General features: G+C 43.0%; 1 protein-coding gene across 5 annotated transcripts in view; it reads left to right on the top strand.

Moving 5' to 3' along the window:
* The window catches only part of ptdss2 (phosphatidylserine synthase 2), a 110,280-nt gene that overhangs the window by 24,020 nt on the left and 65,421 nt on the right, over positions 1–20,839 (top strand). For all 5 annotated transcript variants that reach the window (XM_086007630.1, XM_086007632.1, XM_086007628.1 and 2 more), the window contains exons 3-4: positions 8,795–8,877; positions 15,494–15,561. In XM_086007630.1, coding sequence (XP_085863756.1) covers positions 8,795–8,877; positions 15,494–15,561 — 151 coding nt within the window. The remainder of the gene's footprint in view (positions 1–8,794; positions 8,878–15,493; positions 15,562–20,839) is intronic.

Genomic DNA, 20,839 nt, shown 5'->3' with positions numbered 1-20,839 from the left:
TCCCGGCCACCGCCCCACCTTCGCCGGCTGACCAGCCGACGAACCAACCGGCCGACCTCCCAGACAGCCCTCCTCACACGCCAGATGGCTACTACAGCCGCTACGGCCGCTTGGTCAAACCTCCGCAGAGTGACTTTTACAGTTAACGAGGATTCTGGGGGGGCGTATGTGGCGTTGCCACATTGGGGAAACACTGTGTATGTAGATAAACCTGTATAATCCCCTTTTAACTGCTGTATTCCCCTCCCCCCCCCCCCCCCCCCCGCAAGACAGTTGCAAGCTGAGAGGAATAAGGCATGTTCAGACTTGCCTGCTGCGGAGAGAAGGAAAACCAATCAGGTTTCAGCAGGTGACCAATCCGTGAGTCATCACAGGTTCGCGAGCTTCACGAATTCAGTACTGTATTGTGAGAGTTGGAGTAAAGACCTATTTCTTGTAGCTCGCTGTGTTGCCTATTTCTTTACGCGGGAGACCGTAGTCCCCCACAAGTGGAACATTCCATTAATTCCACGCAGCAAGGGCCAGAAAGGACTTTACCCTATAAGAAAATGTCAGTAAAATTATAAAGCTAGTACAGTAAACTCTGTTGTTGGTCCATTAATTTGATCTATAAAGAGCACAGTAATTATCTTGCTGTATATTGGCAGGAAGTAGCAGCATCCTATATTGGTCAACAACTGCAAGGGTGTAACTCCGAATGGATGTGGTTGAGTCAGTTGTTTCTTAATCCAGTGGATTATGCGCTTCCCTAACTTGTTTTTCTATCATTCACTCCACTGGGTCCTTATCCTCGGTATGCAGTACAAACAATTGAACCCTCCACTATTGGTGTTTATTCAGCATGATTTTAAATTACTCAATTTGCTACAGGAATAATTCTGTCCATTACGATGATCTTTGTTTCGAACCATAATTATTTCTTGGGTAGCTTGTAACACAAATCAGTCTTTGGAGCTGGTGTTAAGGTGGTGGTCTTAAAGGAACTATATTTAATGCACTAAACTGAGAAAATAAGGGTACAGGAAACTTTTGTTTAACCGGACCGGTTAAATGTCCAGAAAGCTCGCTCTACCGGCAAAATTCAGGAGCCGTTTCCTATAAGTTTTTTTACTTCTCGTTGCTTTTTTTTTTTCCAGTCGTGGCTCCCAGCGTCTAGCTGAAGCTGTTGCTTAGCTACAGAGACGCTTTTAAGCTGCGGCTGACTGTTTTGAATTCAATTCAATTCAATTTTTATTTTTCATATATGCAGCAGATGTGTGTACTGCACAATGAAATGTTGATTTTTACGAGTCCTCCCAATGTTTTAACATTAGTGCTGGTTTATACGGCAGTTTTGATGGGACGGCACCAACTCGGTCCCGTCAGTGCCGGATACCAGAAAGTTTCCTGTATAATGAATTGGGAGGTTTGTGCAGTAAATTGGGTGTGTTAATGTTGAGTGTCACAAGGCAGATGTTTGATTCCTCTCTTTGTGTAGACAACTTCTATGTAGAGACAGCCTGATGAGCTTGCAAAGCACATTCTGTCACCTTTCCGTATGTTGATGAAGCCGGCAGGCTTGTAACTGCAGCAGCTACGTTCTGTAACTTTGTTTGCTGTTCTGACCCAGTAACAATTTTTCCCTGGAAGAATTTTGAGCAAGTTTGATAATGAAGTTAGGGCTTTTAAAGAGTTGAGTTTGGAGAAGGGTTGAAGTTTAGAAACTTGCTCCGAAAGCAGTTGTTGAGGAAGTTGATGAACCTTCAGGCCTGGTTAAAGAACTGGTGCAGTTTTTCCTGTGCAGTAAATAAACCTGGCTCGTTCTTGACCTTTTGACGACCTGCATTCCTCTTGCTCGTGGACAAGTGTGTGCTACATTTGGCGGCTGAAGCCTGTCACTGCATCTTGAACTGTAGTAACTGATCAGGTGATGGATAATTATATTCTCCCATAATTTTAAATAGTTGCAGTAAAGATGCGTTGTTTTGAAGTTTATGCAGGGAACATGTACAAGGCAAGCATCTTGCTTCGCGATATAGCTGATACAATAAACTTCAAGAGCCAAGCTTAATCTGTTTATGGTCATGTGCCTCAATGAGGGTATTGTTTTCAGACCACTTTCATCTATCTTTTAAAATAAGGTTGAGTTATTGAGGCAAGTTTTATTCCAGTTTCTTCTTTGTTTTGCTGCCATGGGTGTAACGATGAGCAATTGGTTATGCACTTCATGTCATTAGTATGTAATGGCATCTATACTGAAGGACGAAAGGTTGACAACACCGTAAATTTAAGGTAATCCCACTCAGTTACTCAAAATATATCAATCCAGGGTGTATTGAAACTCAGCAGTGTCAAAATTATTGAATTGAGTTGTGAATAAATAAAATTGGATATAAACAATTCTGTTTTGAAGTCACTGTATAAAAATGTTTTTGCGTTTCATTTTCCCTTGGGCTGCACATTCCACACATGCCGCGTGCGCATATTTTTGCGTTGTGGTCATTTCCTGCGGCCCCCCTTGCCAAGTGAATTTGTGCAGTCATTGTGCTCAATCGTTTTTCTGCCTCATTGAATGCATTTAATTAATAGTGTAAGCAACAAGCTTGCACACCTCCTCCTGCAATTATGTCTTCTGATTGTTGTGAGCAATTAAATAATAGCTGATTTAGCTGTATCTTGAGTGTGGGAGGTATAACTAGGTCGCAGCAGTCTGTCCCTGAGCAAAAATAGTAGATTCCTTTTGTGTAGTTGCAGGGCAGACAGAAAGTTGATCAGGGCGAAACAGAATTACTATAAGTATTATTTCTCAGCTTGGCATACTTCTCTTCCTTGTATGCTTTTTTTAAAATAAAGAGAAAACAGAAATATTTTACTTCCTTGGATTCCTCTTTGTGCATGTGGAAAAGCAACCTTGTGGAGGCCCACCACTATATAAAGAAGGTTGTTAATTAAAACGCAGGCACTGATTATAGTTCCAAGTCCCAGAATGAACTACTGCGATTTAGTTTCCCTTCTGTTGCCCTCGAAGACGGTTCACTTTGGCTTGTGGCTGCTCATTGAATGACAAGACCTTCACTCTGGAGGGAAACTGAATTATTCTTCCATACCTTCAGTCCACTAGTGCACAGCGAAACTATGCTTCTAAACGTTTCTTTGAGCAGGAGTCATTCATCCGAGTGGGTTCACATTGAACGCTGGTCTTGCTGAAATGTGAATACAAAGTCTACTATTGGTTCAGCATTTTTAACTATACTAAGGAGCACGCATCAACACTGCTATCTTTTGATGGGAGTAACTTGTCAAAAAAATGAAGCCTGGTGCCCATACGCTGATTTATTGAAGTTGCATGTGGCAGAACATTTCTGCCTCCATGTATGCTTATGGCATGGTTTATAAAAAAAAAAAAAAAAAAAAAAAATTCTCTGTCATGTAAAATATTTCAACCTTTATTAATGAATCACCCATTCCTGGGATGTTTCTGCCTTTCTTGCCTTTGCTTACTGTTGCTCATTTTGTTCCTAGGTGTAAACAGTGGTTTGCATTTATTTTTGTGCAACAATTCAGCTGTGCAACCTCGAACTACACTTGCTCTTTTTGTTCTAGTTGCAAATGCTTTGCTTGTGCAATTCCAAAACCACACCCTTCCCTAACATGCATTTGTGTGACTGGTACACCGATTTGCATTTATCAATGGAGCAACAAAACTGGGGCCCTGATGTTCTAAATAAATGCTGCTGATTTGGTCTATAAGATCATCATAGGGTGTGAGGGCTTGGGATAGTTTTAATGCAAAGGTGGCACTTAATGTGTTGGCAATGGAGTCGATAAACTGAGAGGAGGAATGTTTTGTGGGAATGTAGCGGCATTGGTGGCTGGATTTTTATGTTAACACCTTAGTTTATGAAACTGGTTCAATAATATATAAAGAAGGTTGTTAATTAAAACGCAGGCACTGATTATAGCTCTTAAGTCCCAGAATGAACGACTGCGATTTAGTTTCCCTTCTGTTGCCCTCGAAGACGGTTCACTTTGGCCTGTGGCTGCTCGTTGAATGACAAGACCCTCACTCTGGAGGGAAACTGATTTATTCTTCCATACCTTCAGTCCACTAGTGCACAGCGAAACTATGCTACTAAAGGTCTGACTTTGTGGCATGGCATGCAGCTGGCGAGAGCTGATTTGTATGAGAGTCCCCACCTCCGATTGCCTTAAAGCCTTTTAGTGCACAAAAAGGGTCACCAATAATGTAAACTACTTGTCTTTTAAAACGTACATTAGCAACTTGGTGGCATTAAAATGTTACCTTCCGTTGACGTGATAAGAACATTAATGCGGGATTATTCAGCAAGGACAGTATTAATCAGATTACTGCAGTAAATAGAGCAGAGGCTGTAAGCACGGGGCGTCCTTTCCTCCAAGGAGCTTTGCACTTTTCATTGGTATCTCGACCTCTCCACCCCTCTCCTTTTAAGACACACATTAAAACCTACCTCTTTGAATTAGCTTTTAGCCACCTGTCCTAATATCTCCTCCTTTGGCTCTGCATCAATTTGTATCTGATAATGCTCATGTGAAGCGCCTTGGGATGTTTGCCAATGTTAAAGGTGCTATATAAATGCAAGTTGCTGTATTTGAGGATGGTTCTGCAAAATGGAAGTTTCTACTTCAGCCAACCTATTAAATAGATGGTATTTCATCAGGGCCGCTGAGTTGACAGTTACTTCCATAGGTGTGAATTCCTGGAAATCATCTGTACTCCGAAATTCTTCTGTTCATGCCAGCAGTGTAGCAAATCTGTGTACAGGAAACTTTGTGCTATCCGGCACCGACGGGACCGAGCTGTTGCCGTTCCCTCAAAACTGCCGGACAAACCAGCGTTAATGTTGAAGCATACGGAGCTTTTCATCTCCGTATCTGACAACAAACACTGTTGCTTAGCAACAGCTTCAGAGAGACTTTCCAGAGCCTGACTGTTGGAAAAAAAAAAGCCACGAGAAGAAGAAAAAGCCACGAGAAGAAAAAAAAGCCACGAGAAGAAAAAAAAAGCCACGAGAAGAAAAAAAACCTAACAAAACGGCTCCTGATTTTTGCCGGTGGCTCGAGCTTGCCGGACACTTAGCCTCCGGATAACACAAAGTTTCCTGTATATATCTTCTCGTAGATGTGATCCCAAAATATTGGTTTCTGATTTGTATAATCCTGCTCCAGAGTTCTCCATTCTTATTCTATGAACCAAAACTTAAAATATTAATAACTTGTAACCAGACACTTGGGCATAAACAGTCTGCAGTACAGGAAACTTTGGTTTATCCGGAGGTTGTATGTCCGGAAACCTCGATCTACCGGCAGAAATCAGGAGCCGTTTTGTTAGGGTTTTTTTCTTTTCGTGGCTTTGTTTTCAACAGTCGGACTCTGGAAAGTCTCTCTGAAGCTGTTGCTAAGCTACAGAGACGCTGCCAAGGTACGGGCCGACTGTTTACAAGCAGTTGCTAAGCAACAGTGTTTGTTGTCCGATACGGAGATGAAAAGCTCCGTATGTTTCAACATTAACGCTGGTGTGTCCGGCAGTTTTGAGGGAACGGCAACAGCTCGGTCCCGCCGGTGCCGGGTATCACAAAGTTTCCTGTACTACACATTGAGGTTGAAGTAGAGCTAACCTGTGTAGGTATTTTTTTTTAACCTTTTTTGGATCAATTTTTAAAAAAATTCATTGAAAGAGGTGAACACAATCAAATATTTGTGGATAGTACTCAATTATATTTCTGTAAAGTCCTAAACATGTCTTTAAATGAACTCTTGAGCTCCACCAATATTGCTTTTAATTGTAGTACAGGTAGACTACCCTTTATCCGGACTTCCGAAAACCGAAACCCTCTAAAAACCGAAGGTTTTTTCGTTCAGCGTAAGTCGTGCGTACGAACGAAAGAACCTTCGGTTTTTAGAGGGTTCCAGTTTTGGAAGTTCGGATAAAGGGTAAGTCGTGCGCACGACCCCCCCGCGGGCCCCGACAACCGCCGACCCCGCCAGCCCCGACAACCGCCGACCCCCCCCCCCCCCCCGCGGACCCCGCCAACTGCCGACCCCCCCGCGGACCCCGCCGGCCCCGACAACCGCCGACCCCCCCGCCGGCCCCGACAACCGCCGACCCCCGCCGCGGACCCCGCCGGCCCCGACAACCGCCGACCCCCCCGCGGACCCCGCCGGCCCCGACAACCGCCGACCCCGCCGGCCCCGACCCCCGCCGACCCCGACTGACTTACGCTGAGCGTCAGCGTAAGCCGTGCGCACGACCCCCCGCCGACCCCCGCCGACCCACCTTCCGAAATCCGAAATTCTCCTTTATCCGAAACTCGGCTGGTCCCGAGGTTTTCGGATAAAGGATAGTCTACCTGTACCTCATTTTACAATAGGGAAAGGAATATGGACTACTTGAGATCCAGATGTGTTCTGCTACTGTGCCCAAATTGGCATCTGGGTCACCTTGATGGGGAAGGGAGGTTCCATTCAGAGATATGTCGAGGCCTCACTGTCTAAGGTGGCAGATGGTTTCCTGTCGATTCTCCCACCTCTCTCGCTCTTCTGGTTTATCTTTCACCACTTTTCCCTGTCTCCACCTATCAGCTCTGTGGAGGTTGCTTCTGACACTTAATTTAAAGAAAAATAAAGCATTCAAAATTGTACAAGAGTGTGCACAGGTAGCGATTTTTGTTGTTTTTATCTTTTCCTTTTAATGTTTCTGTGTCAGTGGAAGGAACCGACAATGACAGTAGATGTTAGGGGCTTGTGCAAGAATTGTTTTGGTGTTTTCTGATTTGTGGAGCTGTCCCAAATCAGCTGGGAGATTCCAAGAGTAATCGATTTCCCGAGTTAACTCTGGTTCAGCTGCACACTTGCAAGTTGTTAATTCAAGTGTGAAGTCAAGTTTCAGTTTCACACATGGAATAGTCCAGTGGTGGTTTTACCTATCATACCCATTAAGCAAAAATGACATTTCATTACAACGGTATCAGACTTGAACAGAAAACATTGATTAAGTACTTTAGTACTCGAGCTAGGAATAAAAAAGGGGCTTTAAATTGTCTAGAATTAAAAATCCTGTTTTCATTGTGAACTTTTTAGCATGTGGCGACGTACTGTCTGAACAGTAGCTGCAGATTTTAAACTCAGCCAGAGTGGCCATGTGGATAGAAATGAGCATCGGAGGCTTTCCAGAATTCTCATTGTGCCGAAGTGCAGCAGAACCCTTTACACGCTACAGATCAGGCCGGAGTTCATTGTGATGGGATTTGACACACATAACTTGCGTGGGTCACTGGCCGACAAGTGGGGTATCATTTTATGTATGAGCACTGTAGGTGGGAAAATTGGCTCCTATCTTAGCACAATTTTGATGTTTAATGGAGAAGGGAAGTCTACTGTTTGTACAAAGTTTTTATATATATATATATATATATATATATATATATATATATATATATATATTTAATATATTGGTACAGAAATTCGGGTCGGGGGCTTCCCGCGGGTGTAAGCCCCCGACCTGCACTTACCTTGCGCGCCGGCCGTTGAGCTGTAGGGCCCCATGGAATTCCGATCCGGGGCCTGGTCCAGCTGCCGGCGCGCAGTGCTTGTGTATCCCAGGGGCGCAGTTAGTTCGATGCGTCCCCTGGGATCACGTGGGCCATGGGCAGCCAATCGGAGCAGGGAATGCTCCATTCATAAGTCTTGACAGGAAGTGCTGTCAAGACTTATAAATACTACGGCCCCAAAATAGCACTAAACCTTCAAATAATTTTTTTTTTAAATCACTTTTTAAATAAACTATAAATTACATGAAATAACTATTTTAAACAATTTAAATTTTTGAAAAAAGTAATTTTATATTCTAACGGGGCTAAAAATAAACTTACCTTGCTTTAAAGTATTTAAAAATAATAAACCTGTGGAAAAAATGTTTTAATTTTAATTAATTCACCACTTACCTTGTAAAAAGCAGGCCTTACGCCTGCTTTTTATGTGTGTAAATTCTGCAGACTTACCCTCACGGAAAAACCTGTGGGGAAAAAAAAACTAAGTTTGATGCGCACGTGCAGCCTCTCCCGTGCACGTGTTTGACCTCTGAACCCCTGCTTTCAGAGGAACGGAAGTGCCGGTTTCCCGCGCATGCGCAGTGCATGCAGGAAACCGGTACTGCCTACGGGTGAGTACCCCGTGCGTACTCACCCGTGGAGACCCGAATTTCTGGGCCATGATTTAAAAAGCACCAATTTCCCTGCTGCCATGGAGACATTTGAATAGGATATCTCTCCCTTCTGGCTGCTCCACTGATCAGCTTGGGAGTGTCCTTGCTCTATTGCAGCAGTGGAGGGTGGAGATTTTAAACTGGTTTGAGGAACACTCTGGCGCTGCTCAACCCAGGGAAACCACACTACAGGCTAGGAATCCAAATTTCCCACCCTGCTATCTGGTGGCTTCGAAGTAGTCCTCGGACTTGTTTATCTTGCCCCCCCCCCCCCCCCCCCCCCCCTGCTGCTTACAGAGGAACCGCTCCAATATGCATGGGGGCACTCACCTTACTAGACATTGCCAGACTGACTTAGTAGTTATATCTTGCGACAGAAAAGTTAATACTTTTTTTTAAAGCTTAGAATTTTATTTGATGAGGACTTTAAACAAGTATTTTCCCTTCAAGATGTATTTAATTTATGAATCTTGAATGTTTGAAAAAATGTTTAATGCTTAAGCAGAGGCTTGAGTTATGATCAACCGCTTCTATGAACACGAGATGTTTCTCATTTTACTGTTTGATTTGCAGAGGGATTGTTGCCAGCATTCTTGTGTTTTTATGTTTTGGAGTCACTCAAGCAAAAGATGGACCATTTTCCAGACCTCACCCAGGTATAGTACTGTGATTTCATAATGGCTCTGCCAGTCCTCTTCAGACTCTGTCTCATATTTTAAAGCTATGTTCGAGGCAATTAACTTGTGCAATGCGCCCTGTCCCACAATCCAGAAATCATTTGGGAGGGACCATGTAAAAGAAATATTTTATTGCTTCAGTCAGTGACTGCCTAGTTTAGTACCCTATATTACACTACCGTTCCATATCAATTTACTCATAGATTTGGTACCACTCAGGTCAACTCAAACAGTATTTTCACTACCTCATGCAAAATTGCAGTAATGAGACAGCAAGTTTCAGTATGTACACTAAGTGCAGACATTTGTAGGATATCTTGTGCCAAATCACTTGCCCTATCCATTGTTTCACTGCGATGTACAAGCATTTACGTGTTCATACTTGTACAGCCTCTACAGGACTCGCTTCAGAAGAAGCCAATCCTCTTAATGGGCCCAATGGAATTACTGGTATGCATGTGTATTTAGGTACAGTATGACTCGAGCAAGAATCTTGTTTAGCAGTTCCAGCGTGTTAGGCAGCTTTCATAATGAGATGAATTGCTCCTCTATCGAAAGGCTTGGTTAAGGATTGTAGCAAAGTAATGGGTTACAGACTAGTCTTTATACCCAGTAACAGCTTAACCTGGCAGCCAGTATGAAAAACAGGATGTCGTATTGGACAGTTCAAATTTGAATATCAGCAATGGTTCCCTCTAATTTTTTTTTGTACTGAGCGGACCACAAGCTCCTTTGAGTGCGATTTTTTTTTTGTTTTTTTTTTGTTCATGAGCAAATTTTACAGCAACCAATTAAAAGCAAATTGACAGTAATGCCATATTGCCACCCCACCTTCTCAAATCATGAGACAATCAGACCAACTCTTAAAAATCATGAAATCAGTTGGTTTTTGGTTTATAAATGTCATTAGTGGCTTTATTTAATCTCTAACAGGTTACAACTCTTTGGAAAACTATATTACATGTGTCTCGAGTTAGAATTTGCTCTGTCGAGTGCCCCAGCAAAGTTAATCATAACATTTCAGGGTCATTGTCTGATTAGGATATGCTAATAGTGGAGATTAGTCAGGACTATATAACTTCACTTTCCTGCCTTCACTTCACTGAGTAGTCTTCTGCCTGAGGACTTACGTCCTTTGGAAACTACACGGAGTCAAATTTAAACCTCTTTCCATGTTTCATTGCACGAGAGACCAAAATCCAGAATCTCTATCATTACTCCTAAGCTAGCTGTAATGCTTCATTGTGTAAACTGTTTACTTTTCTGAAATTTCAGCCTTCAGAATGATTCCACAACTCATGGAAAGTTATGTGATTCAGTAATACTGCCCTGGCCTTTCAAAACAGAAGACCAGGGACTTTCCTTTCATCTCTCTCTGCAATGGATTCAAACCCAACTCCCAGAGGTGGAAAGGCAATGCAGTAACATGAGTGTGACACTGAGACCCTTATCAGGAACCTGAATACAATCTTCAACATCACTTTGATAAGCCTAAAAAAGAGCATTCATCAAAATAAGTCAGCGCACAACTTGCATACCTGAAGAACTGGTGACTTATGTTGTTGTTATCGGTCAGTCTCCCGTGGTGTCCTGATCCAGTGTGGCCGGAGACTGCCTTCCTACGAGGAGCAGGTCCTGAAAGCTGAACGGGAACGAGCGCAGGTCTCAGCAAGAAGTCAATGAGTGCGCGTCTCAGGCCCTGAATCAGAGCCACCGGGCCCAGCGCCATTTAATCGCAGCTCCAGCGCCGCCTGGTTCCACTGAGTCCGACTATTTCTCTCTTTTGAATGTACCACAGCCCTGAGGAGCATGCGCAGTCAGCGGGGAAGTCCGCGCGGTGGAATGAGCAGTTGCCGGGGCACAGAAAATTGTGGGGTCAACAGCCGTCTGAGACGACGCTTGCTGGGTTCCAGGGCTCTTACCGAACGGCGATCCAATTCGGATAGCCTCTGTGAGGTTTTCAGGCCATTCTCTCAGTGATGTGACTTTTCCCCGCTAGTTCAGTATTGGGTCCCTGTCATTCCGCTCCAGCTGTCCAGTGAATTTAAGTGCACGGGAGCTTACGGATCACCTGTGCACCTTCGAGGGAATATAGATACCCAGTCAAATAATTGGAACCAAATGTTCATGCATCTGATTTAGATGCTTTGCAGGGAGCTTGCCAGGGTAAGCTGTTATGGGCGTTTATCACCTTTTCGTGAGGGTTTGAGCATAATTAGGCGGATTAGGAAAAGACAATTTGGCCTACCAAACCCATTTTGAATTGCAGACTACGTGCAATTCACTCCATCGGCTCCACCAAACCCAGTTAATATCCTAAAGAATGGAAACTGACCCCCAAACTGAGGTTTTGTAAAGTTTCTTTCTATTCCCAAAGCAAATTCACACTAGACTCCAGAACAGCTATCCTTATCTCCCACGATCAGGTTCTTTCCTCGACATGATGGCTCCATGGTTCCAGCAGCTTGGGAACCATTCTTCGACCATTCAATCATCTCTATCTGTGCTTATACTAATGATCTATTGCTGGCCAGATAACTCAAAGCTTCAGTAATTACAATTTCGGCAATTCACCAGAGTAACTCAGAAATCACAGTACAATAGACATCAATCATAGACCAATTTTGATGCAGGAGTTTCCTCATTGCCCTGTTTAAAACATCTCGTACAAAACTGGGGTTCAGATTAATTTTGTCTGTGTGCCAAAGTGCTGCACAATCTACAACAACTGCTATATGTGTGGTTTTTATAGCAATTTGGGATATGCTTGGGATCCATTTCCATCCTGTAGGATACGATAATTACACAGAACCACCTCTATTCTAATTCAAGAGCTACAGAAGGTGAAGGTTACATCACAAGCTCTACGAGAGTTTTAGCTACAGGAATATTGCCAAATGCAGTAACGAGCAACAGGGATTAGCACATTGCACTATTGCCGCACTATCTATTCAGGGGCTAGTGAGTGGAAAGTTAGAAAATACAAAAGTGAGGGTGATGTAGTAATTTACATATGGTGATTTATTGTTGATGACGGAAGGTAATTGCTGCACTCTGTCCTTTGTAAGCCAGGAAGAGAAATCTAGAATCTCTAAACAATTTTGGTGGAATGGGCCTGTGCTGATCTCTTTTAAAGTTGGCAGATGGTTGTACAGACTTTTCTTTTAATGCAAGTTGAAGTTTGAATTATCAAATGTATTTGAACCATATATTGAAAAATATCCAAAATGAATATTAGAACCGAGAGCACTCGCCCCCATCATTAAACTTTTTCCTTTTTTTAAATTATAAAAATCTTGTAAAATTTCTAAGGGTTGCGTAGTACCTTGGTCAAAAGGATGAGCACATGACCTCCTCCCAGGCCTTTGTAAATGGCGGCGACTAATAGATAAAGAAAAAGTGAAACAAACAGACATTGGAAATCTAAAACCAATATAGACAATCCTGGAAACACTCAGCAGGGTTGTCTATCAATTGAGAGGACAGAGAAATTAATAATGCAGATGTGGACACAAATTCATCAGTCACTCATAAATGCCTTGGTGACTCTCCCTCTGACTTTCTCTCTTTCTCAACCTCGCTCCTTGACCTTGCTGCCATGTCCTGAGAGTGCACAGTAATAGTTTGTTAATTGTCAAAGTAGTCTATTATAGTCAAGGTAGCATCCTACTCTCACACTATGAATAATGCATATTATATAATGGCCTCTTGAAATGTAGCATTTATTAATAAGCTTTGTTTTGAATGGCACCCAGAGTTGATTCTGCTGTATAAAAGTTGAAAGCCCATTTGCAGGTCACATGATGAATAATGTCACAATTACCATGGCTGATTTCCATATATATATAAATAACTCTGAGAAGCATTCTACTTAAACTCATAGTTGATGTATGCAATAAAGACATTTCAAGTCAAAGCACATTGCTACAGCAGCGTGTGATCTTGCTGAAGTAGCCACAGCTTTAATAAGTTTAAACAGATGAGACTTTAATCAGTAGATGGGATTTATGCCAAGACAGGGTTTATCTGTGTTTTGTTCTACAGAGACATGCTCTTGCACACGCATTATTTTAACAGAATTGCTGATTTCCAAAAGAATATGCATGCTTCAAAAACATTACTTGTATTTTTTTTTTTAAAAGACAGTTTAGTTCATGGTTCCATTTGTCTTGTGCAAAGGCGTGGGGTGACAACAGTCTTGTTCCTGAGATTAAATGAGAGGGGAATTTTTAAAGCTCTTTCTGGAATAGTTAATGCACAATTGCCACACTGTATAACTATGCTCTACTAAAATATAGATTGGTGCTGTATGAGTGCAGACCATTGGCAATTGGAGGTGTCCATCATTCCTGTAAGGAAACATGAAGAAAAGTTGGCTTACACTTGACTACAGCTGATGCACATGTTGGCAATGCTTTGTGTGGGGAGGGAGAAGGGGTGTGCATTGGTTCTGGCTCCTAACGTGTTTTTACAACAAAAACTTGCATTTATATAGCTCCTTTAACACAGTAAGACGCTTCATAGCAGTGATAGCAAACAAAATTTGGCACCGAGGATAGATGACCAAAAGCTTGACCAAAGGCATAGGTTTTATGGAACGTGTTTTATAGGAGGAAAGAGGTTTAGGGAGAGAATTCCAGAGCTTGAGCCAGCTGGAGGCACGTCCGCCAATGGTGGGGGCGATGGAAATTGAGTGCGCAAGAGGCCAGAATTGGAGGAGTGTAGAGATCTTGGAGGGTTGTAGGGCTGGAGGAGGTTAGAGATGGGGATGGACGAGACCATGGTGGGAATGAGAATATTAAATTCGAGGTTTTGCTGGACTGGGAGCCAGTACAGCTCAGCAAGCGCGCGCACTTTTTTTTCCCCCTCGTTACAGTTTCAAAGTCCAGTTCTCTCACATTATAATCTTATTAGTTGGTTTAGAGAGAGATACAGTTTGTAAAAGATTTGAAGTAATTTACTTAACCTCATCTTTCAGGTTGGGAAATTTATCACTTACTTGTGCAGTGCCCTCCATAGAAACACAGGAGTTTCTTTTAAATGTTGCATAAATCCACCTTGACAACCCATCATTTTTTCCTTCTTGATTCAACCTGTGGGGGCAGGATGAAATAAGGGGCATTTTGATATTGTACATTACTTCCTATGATGTGACTGAGTGTCGGTAGAGTGTCTGACTGTCACGGATGCCACAGCTAAGTGCAACCTGTCCACACCCATGTTTACTTTCAGTAGAAGTTGCTCTACAGCAAGTGGGAACTCTGACTTTGTTAACCCCATCTCTTTTCTTTCCCCTCCACCCCCTGGCTCCCCAAGATCCTGTAGCCAGTTGTAGCATCCTGGCTAAGATCACTTAACGGCATAGATCAGGGATTGAGCTCAAGACCTTAGACCTTGCCTCCAAGCCATCGTGAAAGCTTCCAACAAATGTTTTGTTTTTATGGGCTGCACGGGTGCAAACCGAGCCTCAGAGGTCACCAGTAATATTTTCTTTCCCCCCCATGTTGCCTTTAATTTGTACATATTTTAAGGTGTTGATACTGAAGCCGTGACTCAGTGGGTAGCACTCTCGCTTCTGAGTCAGAAGGTTGTGGGTTCAAGTCCCACTCCGTCTTTCAGATGTGACGTTAAACCAAGGCCCTGTCTGCTCTCGCGGATGTAAAAGATCCCATGGCACTATTTTGAAGAACAGCAGAGGAGTTATCCTGGTGTCTTGGCCAATATTTATACCTCAATCAACATCACAAAAACAGATTATCTGGTCATTATCACATTGCTGTTTGTGGGAGCTTGCTGTGTGCAAATTGGCTGCCTTGTTTCCTACATTGCAACAGTGACTACACTTCAAAAAGTACTTAATTGGCTGTAAAGCGCTTTGGGACGTCCGGTGGTCGTGAAAGGAGCTAAACAAATGCAAGTTTTTATTTCTTTAAAAGATCTTGGGTTTGGATTGAAGATTTATCCACCAATGAAACAACAGTGCTAAAAACCAATGCCCTTTTCAATCGACCAGACCCACAGAATAATATACGCCCACATGGGATTTAGTTGTTTGGGGTTGTAGAGCTATATTGCCAGGGCTTCATTCATGGGATGTGGGCATCGCTGGCGAGGCCAGCATTTGTTGTCCATCCCTAATTGCCTGTTAAATTTGCTGCATGGTATCTCGTCCAGTGGCAGGAGCTGCTGAGCGGGATCTCGCGATGGATGCGCGATGTGCGGCCGCACACTTTAGGGGGAACATTGGTGTGCAGCCCTCCGTAGATCACCAAGACTTGTTAAGTGGCCCTCCAGCCCAAATAATTGCCAAACACTGGTACAAACTGTATCATATCACCCACTGTATTGGTGCATCAACACACTGTTCACCAGGCTTCTCAAAGATTTTAAAAAATGAAGAGTGTTTCATCGCTAGAAGGTGGGGCAGTTACTCTTAATTCTGTGGTATGGAGGAGGACTGTGGCTGCTCTGGTTTGGTTCGATTACAGTTGGTTGCCAGTTCATAGGCAAGGCAGTATGTCTTTCTGAATTTAAGTCATCGGTTAAATTAATGATTGTTATATATTCTGTAATAATTGGACATTCTCTCTTGCAGCTTACTGGAGATTCTGGTTATGTGTCAGTGTTGTGTACGAGCTGTTCCTCATCTTCATACTTTTTCAGGTAAGGGAATAGTCCTGGTTCTTCACTCAAATGTCTAAGCATTCCGCATAAAACAGCTTCAGGACCCATATATTTGTGCAGTAGATTTACACCAGTACAGCTTTGTTCTCCCCAGCCATGGTAAACACTGGTGTTGATAACATCTCTGGTTAAGCTCCATAATGTTTTTTGTCGGGGCCCATTGTTCCTGTTGACATTACCAATGTTTGTGTTGTGCTGTGAAATACAAGTGCTGCTTTGAACTAAATGCTGACTTGCACTGCACCCACATTTCTGAACACCAGAACCAATCTGGTTGCTGATTGTTGCAAATGCAGATGTATTCTACATGACTTCAACTGCTCTACTTAATCATTTATTAAATACTAAAATGCTTCCAAGAAGCCTGGTACTGTAGCCAAGGTTGTAGTTGAATATGCAATGCAACATTTGGCTGAGTTAGAATTTGTACTTTGTTTCATCTCTGTTCTACTTTTGAATTCCACATTTTGTATGTAGTGATTCACTAAGTTTTTGCACCACTCTTTTTCCTTTTGTGTCGCTCCGTGTCTCTCTGTCTCCCCCCTCGTTTGTCTGTCTGTTGCTCTCTCTCTCTCTCCGTCTCCCCCTCTGTGTCTCCCTCTCCCTCTCTCTTGCTGTTGCCTCCCTTGCTCTGTCTCAGTGTATGTGTGTGTGTTGGGGGGGATAGATTTTTGAATATTATGGGGATAGTGTAGGAAAGTGGAGAAGAGATGGAAGATCAGCCATGATCTTATTGAATGGCGGAGCAGGCTCGAAGGGCCAAATGGCCTACTCCTGCTCCTATTTCTTATGTCTCTTACCCTGTGTAGAGGGGGGGGTTGGAATCTTTGTGTGTGGGGGTACCTGCGTACGTGGGTCCCTCCCTCAAAATTAGCTGCAGCTTATGTGTGGCATATTAAAAGTGAAATTAAAGATTTTTCAGCTATATGCAACATGCCACGATCTGTTTTGTGGAAATCTTCATTCATTTCACCCCCATTCAAATCATGATTCCCATCTGCTTAATTTGTACAAGCAAAATATTGCATATGCAAGCATCTTCATAGTGTATCCATATACTAGAGATTTTTTTAAACTGAGCAGCGGTGTGTAAACCGGCCAATGCTGTTAAATTCATCTATATATTTATATGCAGAGTCCAAGTTACAGATTCAGTCTTGGTGTAAACGATTGGTTATATGACTGATCTTACCAAGGTTAACCCAGAGAATGGGATGGTCCAAAACATTTTCATATGTCTTGCATAGTGACTTATTGCTGAATGTATTCAGCCAGTTTGTAAGCAGTGGGTTCACATGCCTAAGCTATCCTTGGTGATTTGGATTATTTCAAATTCCCCTTCATGGTAGAAGCCTCCTCAAAGTAGGGCTACAAAACTGATTGCGGACAAAGCCACTAATCTACAACTAATGTATAATCTATTATAGGCAGTATTAAAAGACTGAAGATGATGATTCTGTGTGTTAGCTCGGTTTAGTGGAGGAAGTATTGGCAATTAAATGTATTGGTCCCCTGTCACTTTATATATCTGGTCATTTGTGCTGCATCTGACCCGAGAGTGCTTGACATTGGATGCTGGAAAGGAGCCGAGTGTTGTGTTCCCACTGACGCCCTTGTTTACCGTGAGTATTGATTCAAATAGAGCGCTTTGTAAAGCTTTATCCATTTTGTTGGTGCATCCTTTACCCTTTTTCATATCGTCAGTATTTGTGTTCATTTACTGATTTCTCCAACTTCTGCAGTTTTCTATGAAAAATAAATCAAGCCCAATCTGCTCCAGGGTTGAGTTGGTTATTTAGAAGCTGGATAAATAGTGCATTGTAGTAAGGGAAAGCCTTATGATTCATGTTGATTTGACCAATTGATTGCAACATGGTACTGAAGAGCCTTAGTTCCTCAAAACTGTTTACTGAGCTGGAACTGGTGGTTGGACTGACCTTTATACCAGGCGATAAAGGTCCAGATCTTTCCAGAGGAGTAGAACGTTCTAGAAATATTTTCCTTTTTCAGTTGTGTTAAGTTAAATAAATAAGTAATTTTTAATGAAGTAAAATCCGTTAATAAAATCTGATTAACCAGAGTCTGTAAATCAATTCCGAATCAAAAGTTGCAGCTGAAAGCAGCTTGACCATTAATACAATGGTGAATCTCAAAGCCTGATCCACAGCCAGACTATATAGCATGATAATTATTTGATGCAGCAACATTTTGATCCCATTAGTGGTATTGAAACTTGATTGGGGACAAATCGGGCTCCCTCTTCTGCTAAAAATAACTTCTGAGTGGTTCCTCCAAATTGACACCGGACTAATTGAGAGCCACTTTAAAGGGGTGGTTGGGTTCGATCCTGGGTTGTATCAGAAGCACATCCAGCATGACTTGGTGTCTTCAGGAGAGAATGGAAGAAAACTGGGACAACAGCCTTGGGTCAGCTGCAAAATTCACCATTCTTTAGCTCCTGTGTTTGTGGTGCTTCAGAGACACAGGGAGGTCTTCATCACAGCTGCATGTGTAGTGTCTCAGAAATCTGCATGGATATGAACAAATGGGTAAACACCGTTGCCTTCATCCTTTTCCCTAACTCACCAGTGCTGCTGCATTTATATCTTTAACTTATACTCAGTATTTTGTGACACACCTGTCAAGACTCCAATGTATGAGTCAAAACACTGCATTCAAAACATAGGATACTTGTGATCACAGATAAATACATATAGGGGAGGCAGTTCACCCCAGCTAGCTCATCCATCCATAGAAACCCTAGCATTCTCCTCTTCCTCCACATTATAGCATCTAACTGTCTCCCAAGTCATTCAAAAGTTTTTGCCTTTTCTACCTTTCCCAGAAGGCCATTCTAGGTATTTAATCAATCTACTTGAAGTGCTTCCTGACTCCTCTCCTAAGCGTGCCTGTAACCAGTTTGTACCTGTGTCACCTTGTCTTGCAGTTGAGGTTTAACTTAAAGTAATGCTCTGGATTTACCCTTTTCTAGTCCACATACTATCTTGTATATATACACTTAATATTTTGTTTCCTTTTATATGGTCTACTGTCATTCTTTTAAGGTTGGATAGTCAGACTTACCCTATAATTAATATTCTGTGGCATAAGGGATCTGTTCTCTGCATTGTCTCCAGGGCCTTGGATGTTTCTGTTGTGTTTCAGTGACTAGAACTAAGCAGTACTCTGAACAGAGCAATGTACAGTTTCGGCATAACCACCACAGATTTGTACATATGGATTTGGCAACATAATATTGTTAGCTTTATTGATTTGACCAGGTGACCAAAATCTTGGTCAAAGAGAGAAGTTTTAAGGAGCGTCTTAAAGGAGGAGAGAGGTTTAGGGAAGGAACTGCAACGCGTAGGGCCTTGGCAGCTGAAGTCACAGCCGTCAATGATGGAGCGAAGAAAATCAGGGCTGCGTAAGAAGAGGCCAGAATTAGAGGACGCCGAGATCTCTGAGGGTTGTAGGGCTGGAGGAGGTTACTGAGATAGGGAGGGGTGAGGCCATGACAGCATTTGAAAACGAGGATAAGAATTTTAAAATTCGGACCAGGAACGTGTGCAGGTCAGCGAGCACCGTGATGTGTGAATTGGACTTGGTGCGAGTTGGGATACGAGCAGCAGAGCTTTGGATGAGCAAGTTTATGGTGGGTGAAAGGTGGGGGGGGCTGGCCAGGAGAGCATTGGAATAGTCGAGTATGGAGGTAACCAAGGCATTGAGGGTTTCAGCAGCAGATGAGCTGGGGCGGGGCGGAGAAGTGTGATGTTACGGAGGTGGAAGTACATGGTCTTAATGATGGAAAGGATATGGGGTCTGAAGCTCAGCTCCGGTTCAAATAGGACGCCAAGATTTCGAACAGTGGTTCTTCCTCAGTGGCCAGGAAATTGGGATGAAGTCCCTGCAATAAAATTTAAATGCTCTGCTTTAATGACACAATGAATATTCTTTGAGCAACATGGAGAAAGGTAGCAAAAATGAGTGATCATAGAAACATAGAAGATAGGAGCAGGAGTAGGCCATTCGGCCCCTCGAGCCTGCTCCGCCATTCAATGAGATCATGGCTGATCATCCAAATTCAGTACCCTGCCCCTGCCTTCTCCCCATATCCCTTGATCCCTTTAGCCGTAAGAAATATATCTAACTCCTTGAATATATTTAATGAATTGGCCTCTATTGCTGCCTTTGGTAGAGAATTCCACAGGTTCACCACTCTCTGGGTGAAGAAATTCCTCCTCATCTCAGTCCTAAATGGCTTACCGCTTATCCTTAGACTGTGACCCCTGGTTCTGGACTTCCCAACCACCGGGAACAGCCTTCCTGCATCTAGTCTGTCTAGTCCTGTTAGAATTTTATAAGTTTCAAGGAGATCCCCTCTCATTCTTCTAAACTCCAGCGAGTACAAGCCCAATCGACCCAATCTATCTTTATACGTCATTCCTGCCATCCCAGGTATCAGCCTGGTGAATCTTCGCTGCACTCCTTCCATGACAAGAACATCCTTCCTCAGATAAGGCGACCAAAACTGCACGCAATACTCAAGGTGTGGTCTCACCAAGGCCCTGTACAACTGCAGCAAGACATCCTTGTTCCTGTACTCAAACCCTCTCGCTACGAAGGCCAATATACCATTTGCCTTCTTAACCGCCTGCTGCACCTGCATGCTTACCTTCAGCGACTGGTGCACAAGGACGCCCAGGTCTCGTTGCACATCCCCTTCTCCCAATCTATTGCCATTCAGATAATAATCTGCCTTCCTGTTTTTGACACCAAAGTGGATAACCTCGCATTTATCCACGTTATATTGCATCTGCCCAATCACCCAACCTGTCCAAATCATACTGGAGTTTCTCGACATCCTTCTCATAGCACACGCGCCCACCCAGCTTTGTGTCGTCTGCAAACTTGGAGATATTACATCTAGCTCCCTCGTCCAGATCATTAATATATATTGTGAATAGCTGGGGTCCAAGGACTGATCCCTGCAGTACCCCACTAGTCACTGCCTGCCACTTGGAAAAAGAGCCATTTATTCCAACTCTTTGCTTTCTGTCTGCCAACCAGTTCAATATCCAAGTCAATACCTTGCCCCCAATCTCATGTGCCTTAATCATCATCATCTTCAGCCCCTACCCCCTCTTATTTACTTTCTCACCAAAATGACCAAGCTCACCTGAATCAAAAGAACCCTTTTATCTTTTCCACCTGCCTCCACCCAGAAAACTTGGATCTAGAAAATATATGTACAATCCAC

This window comes from Somniosus microcephalus, chromosome 15 (genome assembly GCF_052327205.1).
Source record: "Somniosus microcephalus isolate GS21.2 chromosome 15, FLI_Smic_1.0, whole genome shotgun sequence".
NCBI lineage: Eukaryota > Metazoa > Chordata > Chondrichthyes > Squaliformes > Somniosidae > Somniosus > Somniosus microcephalus.
The sequence above is the reverse complement of the archived record's forward strand: the minus strand, read 5'-3'. Positions and strand labels throughout refer to the sequence as shown.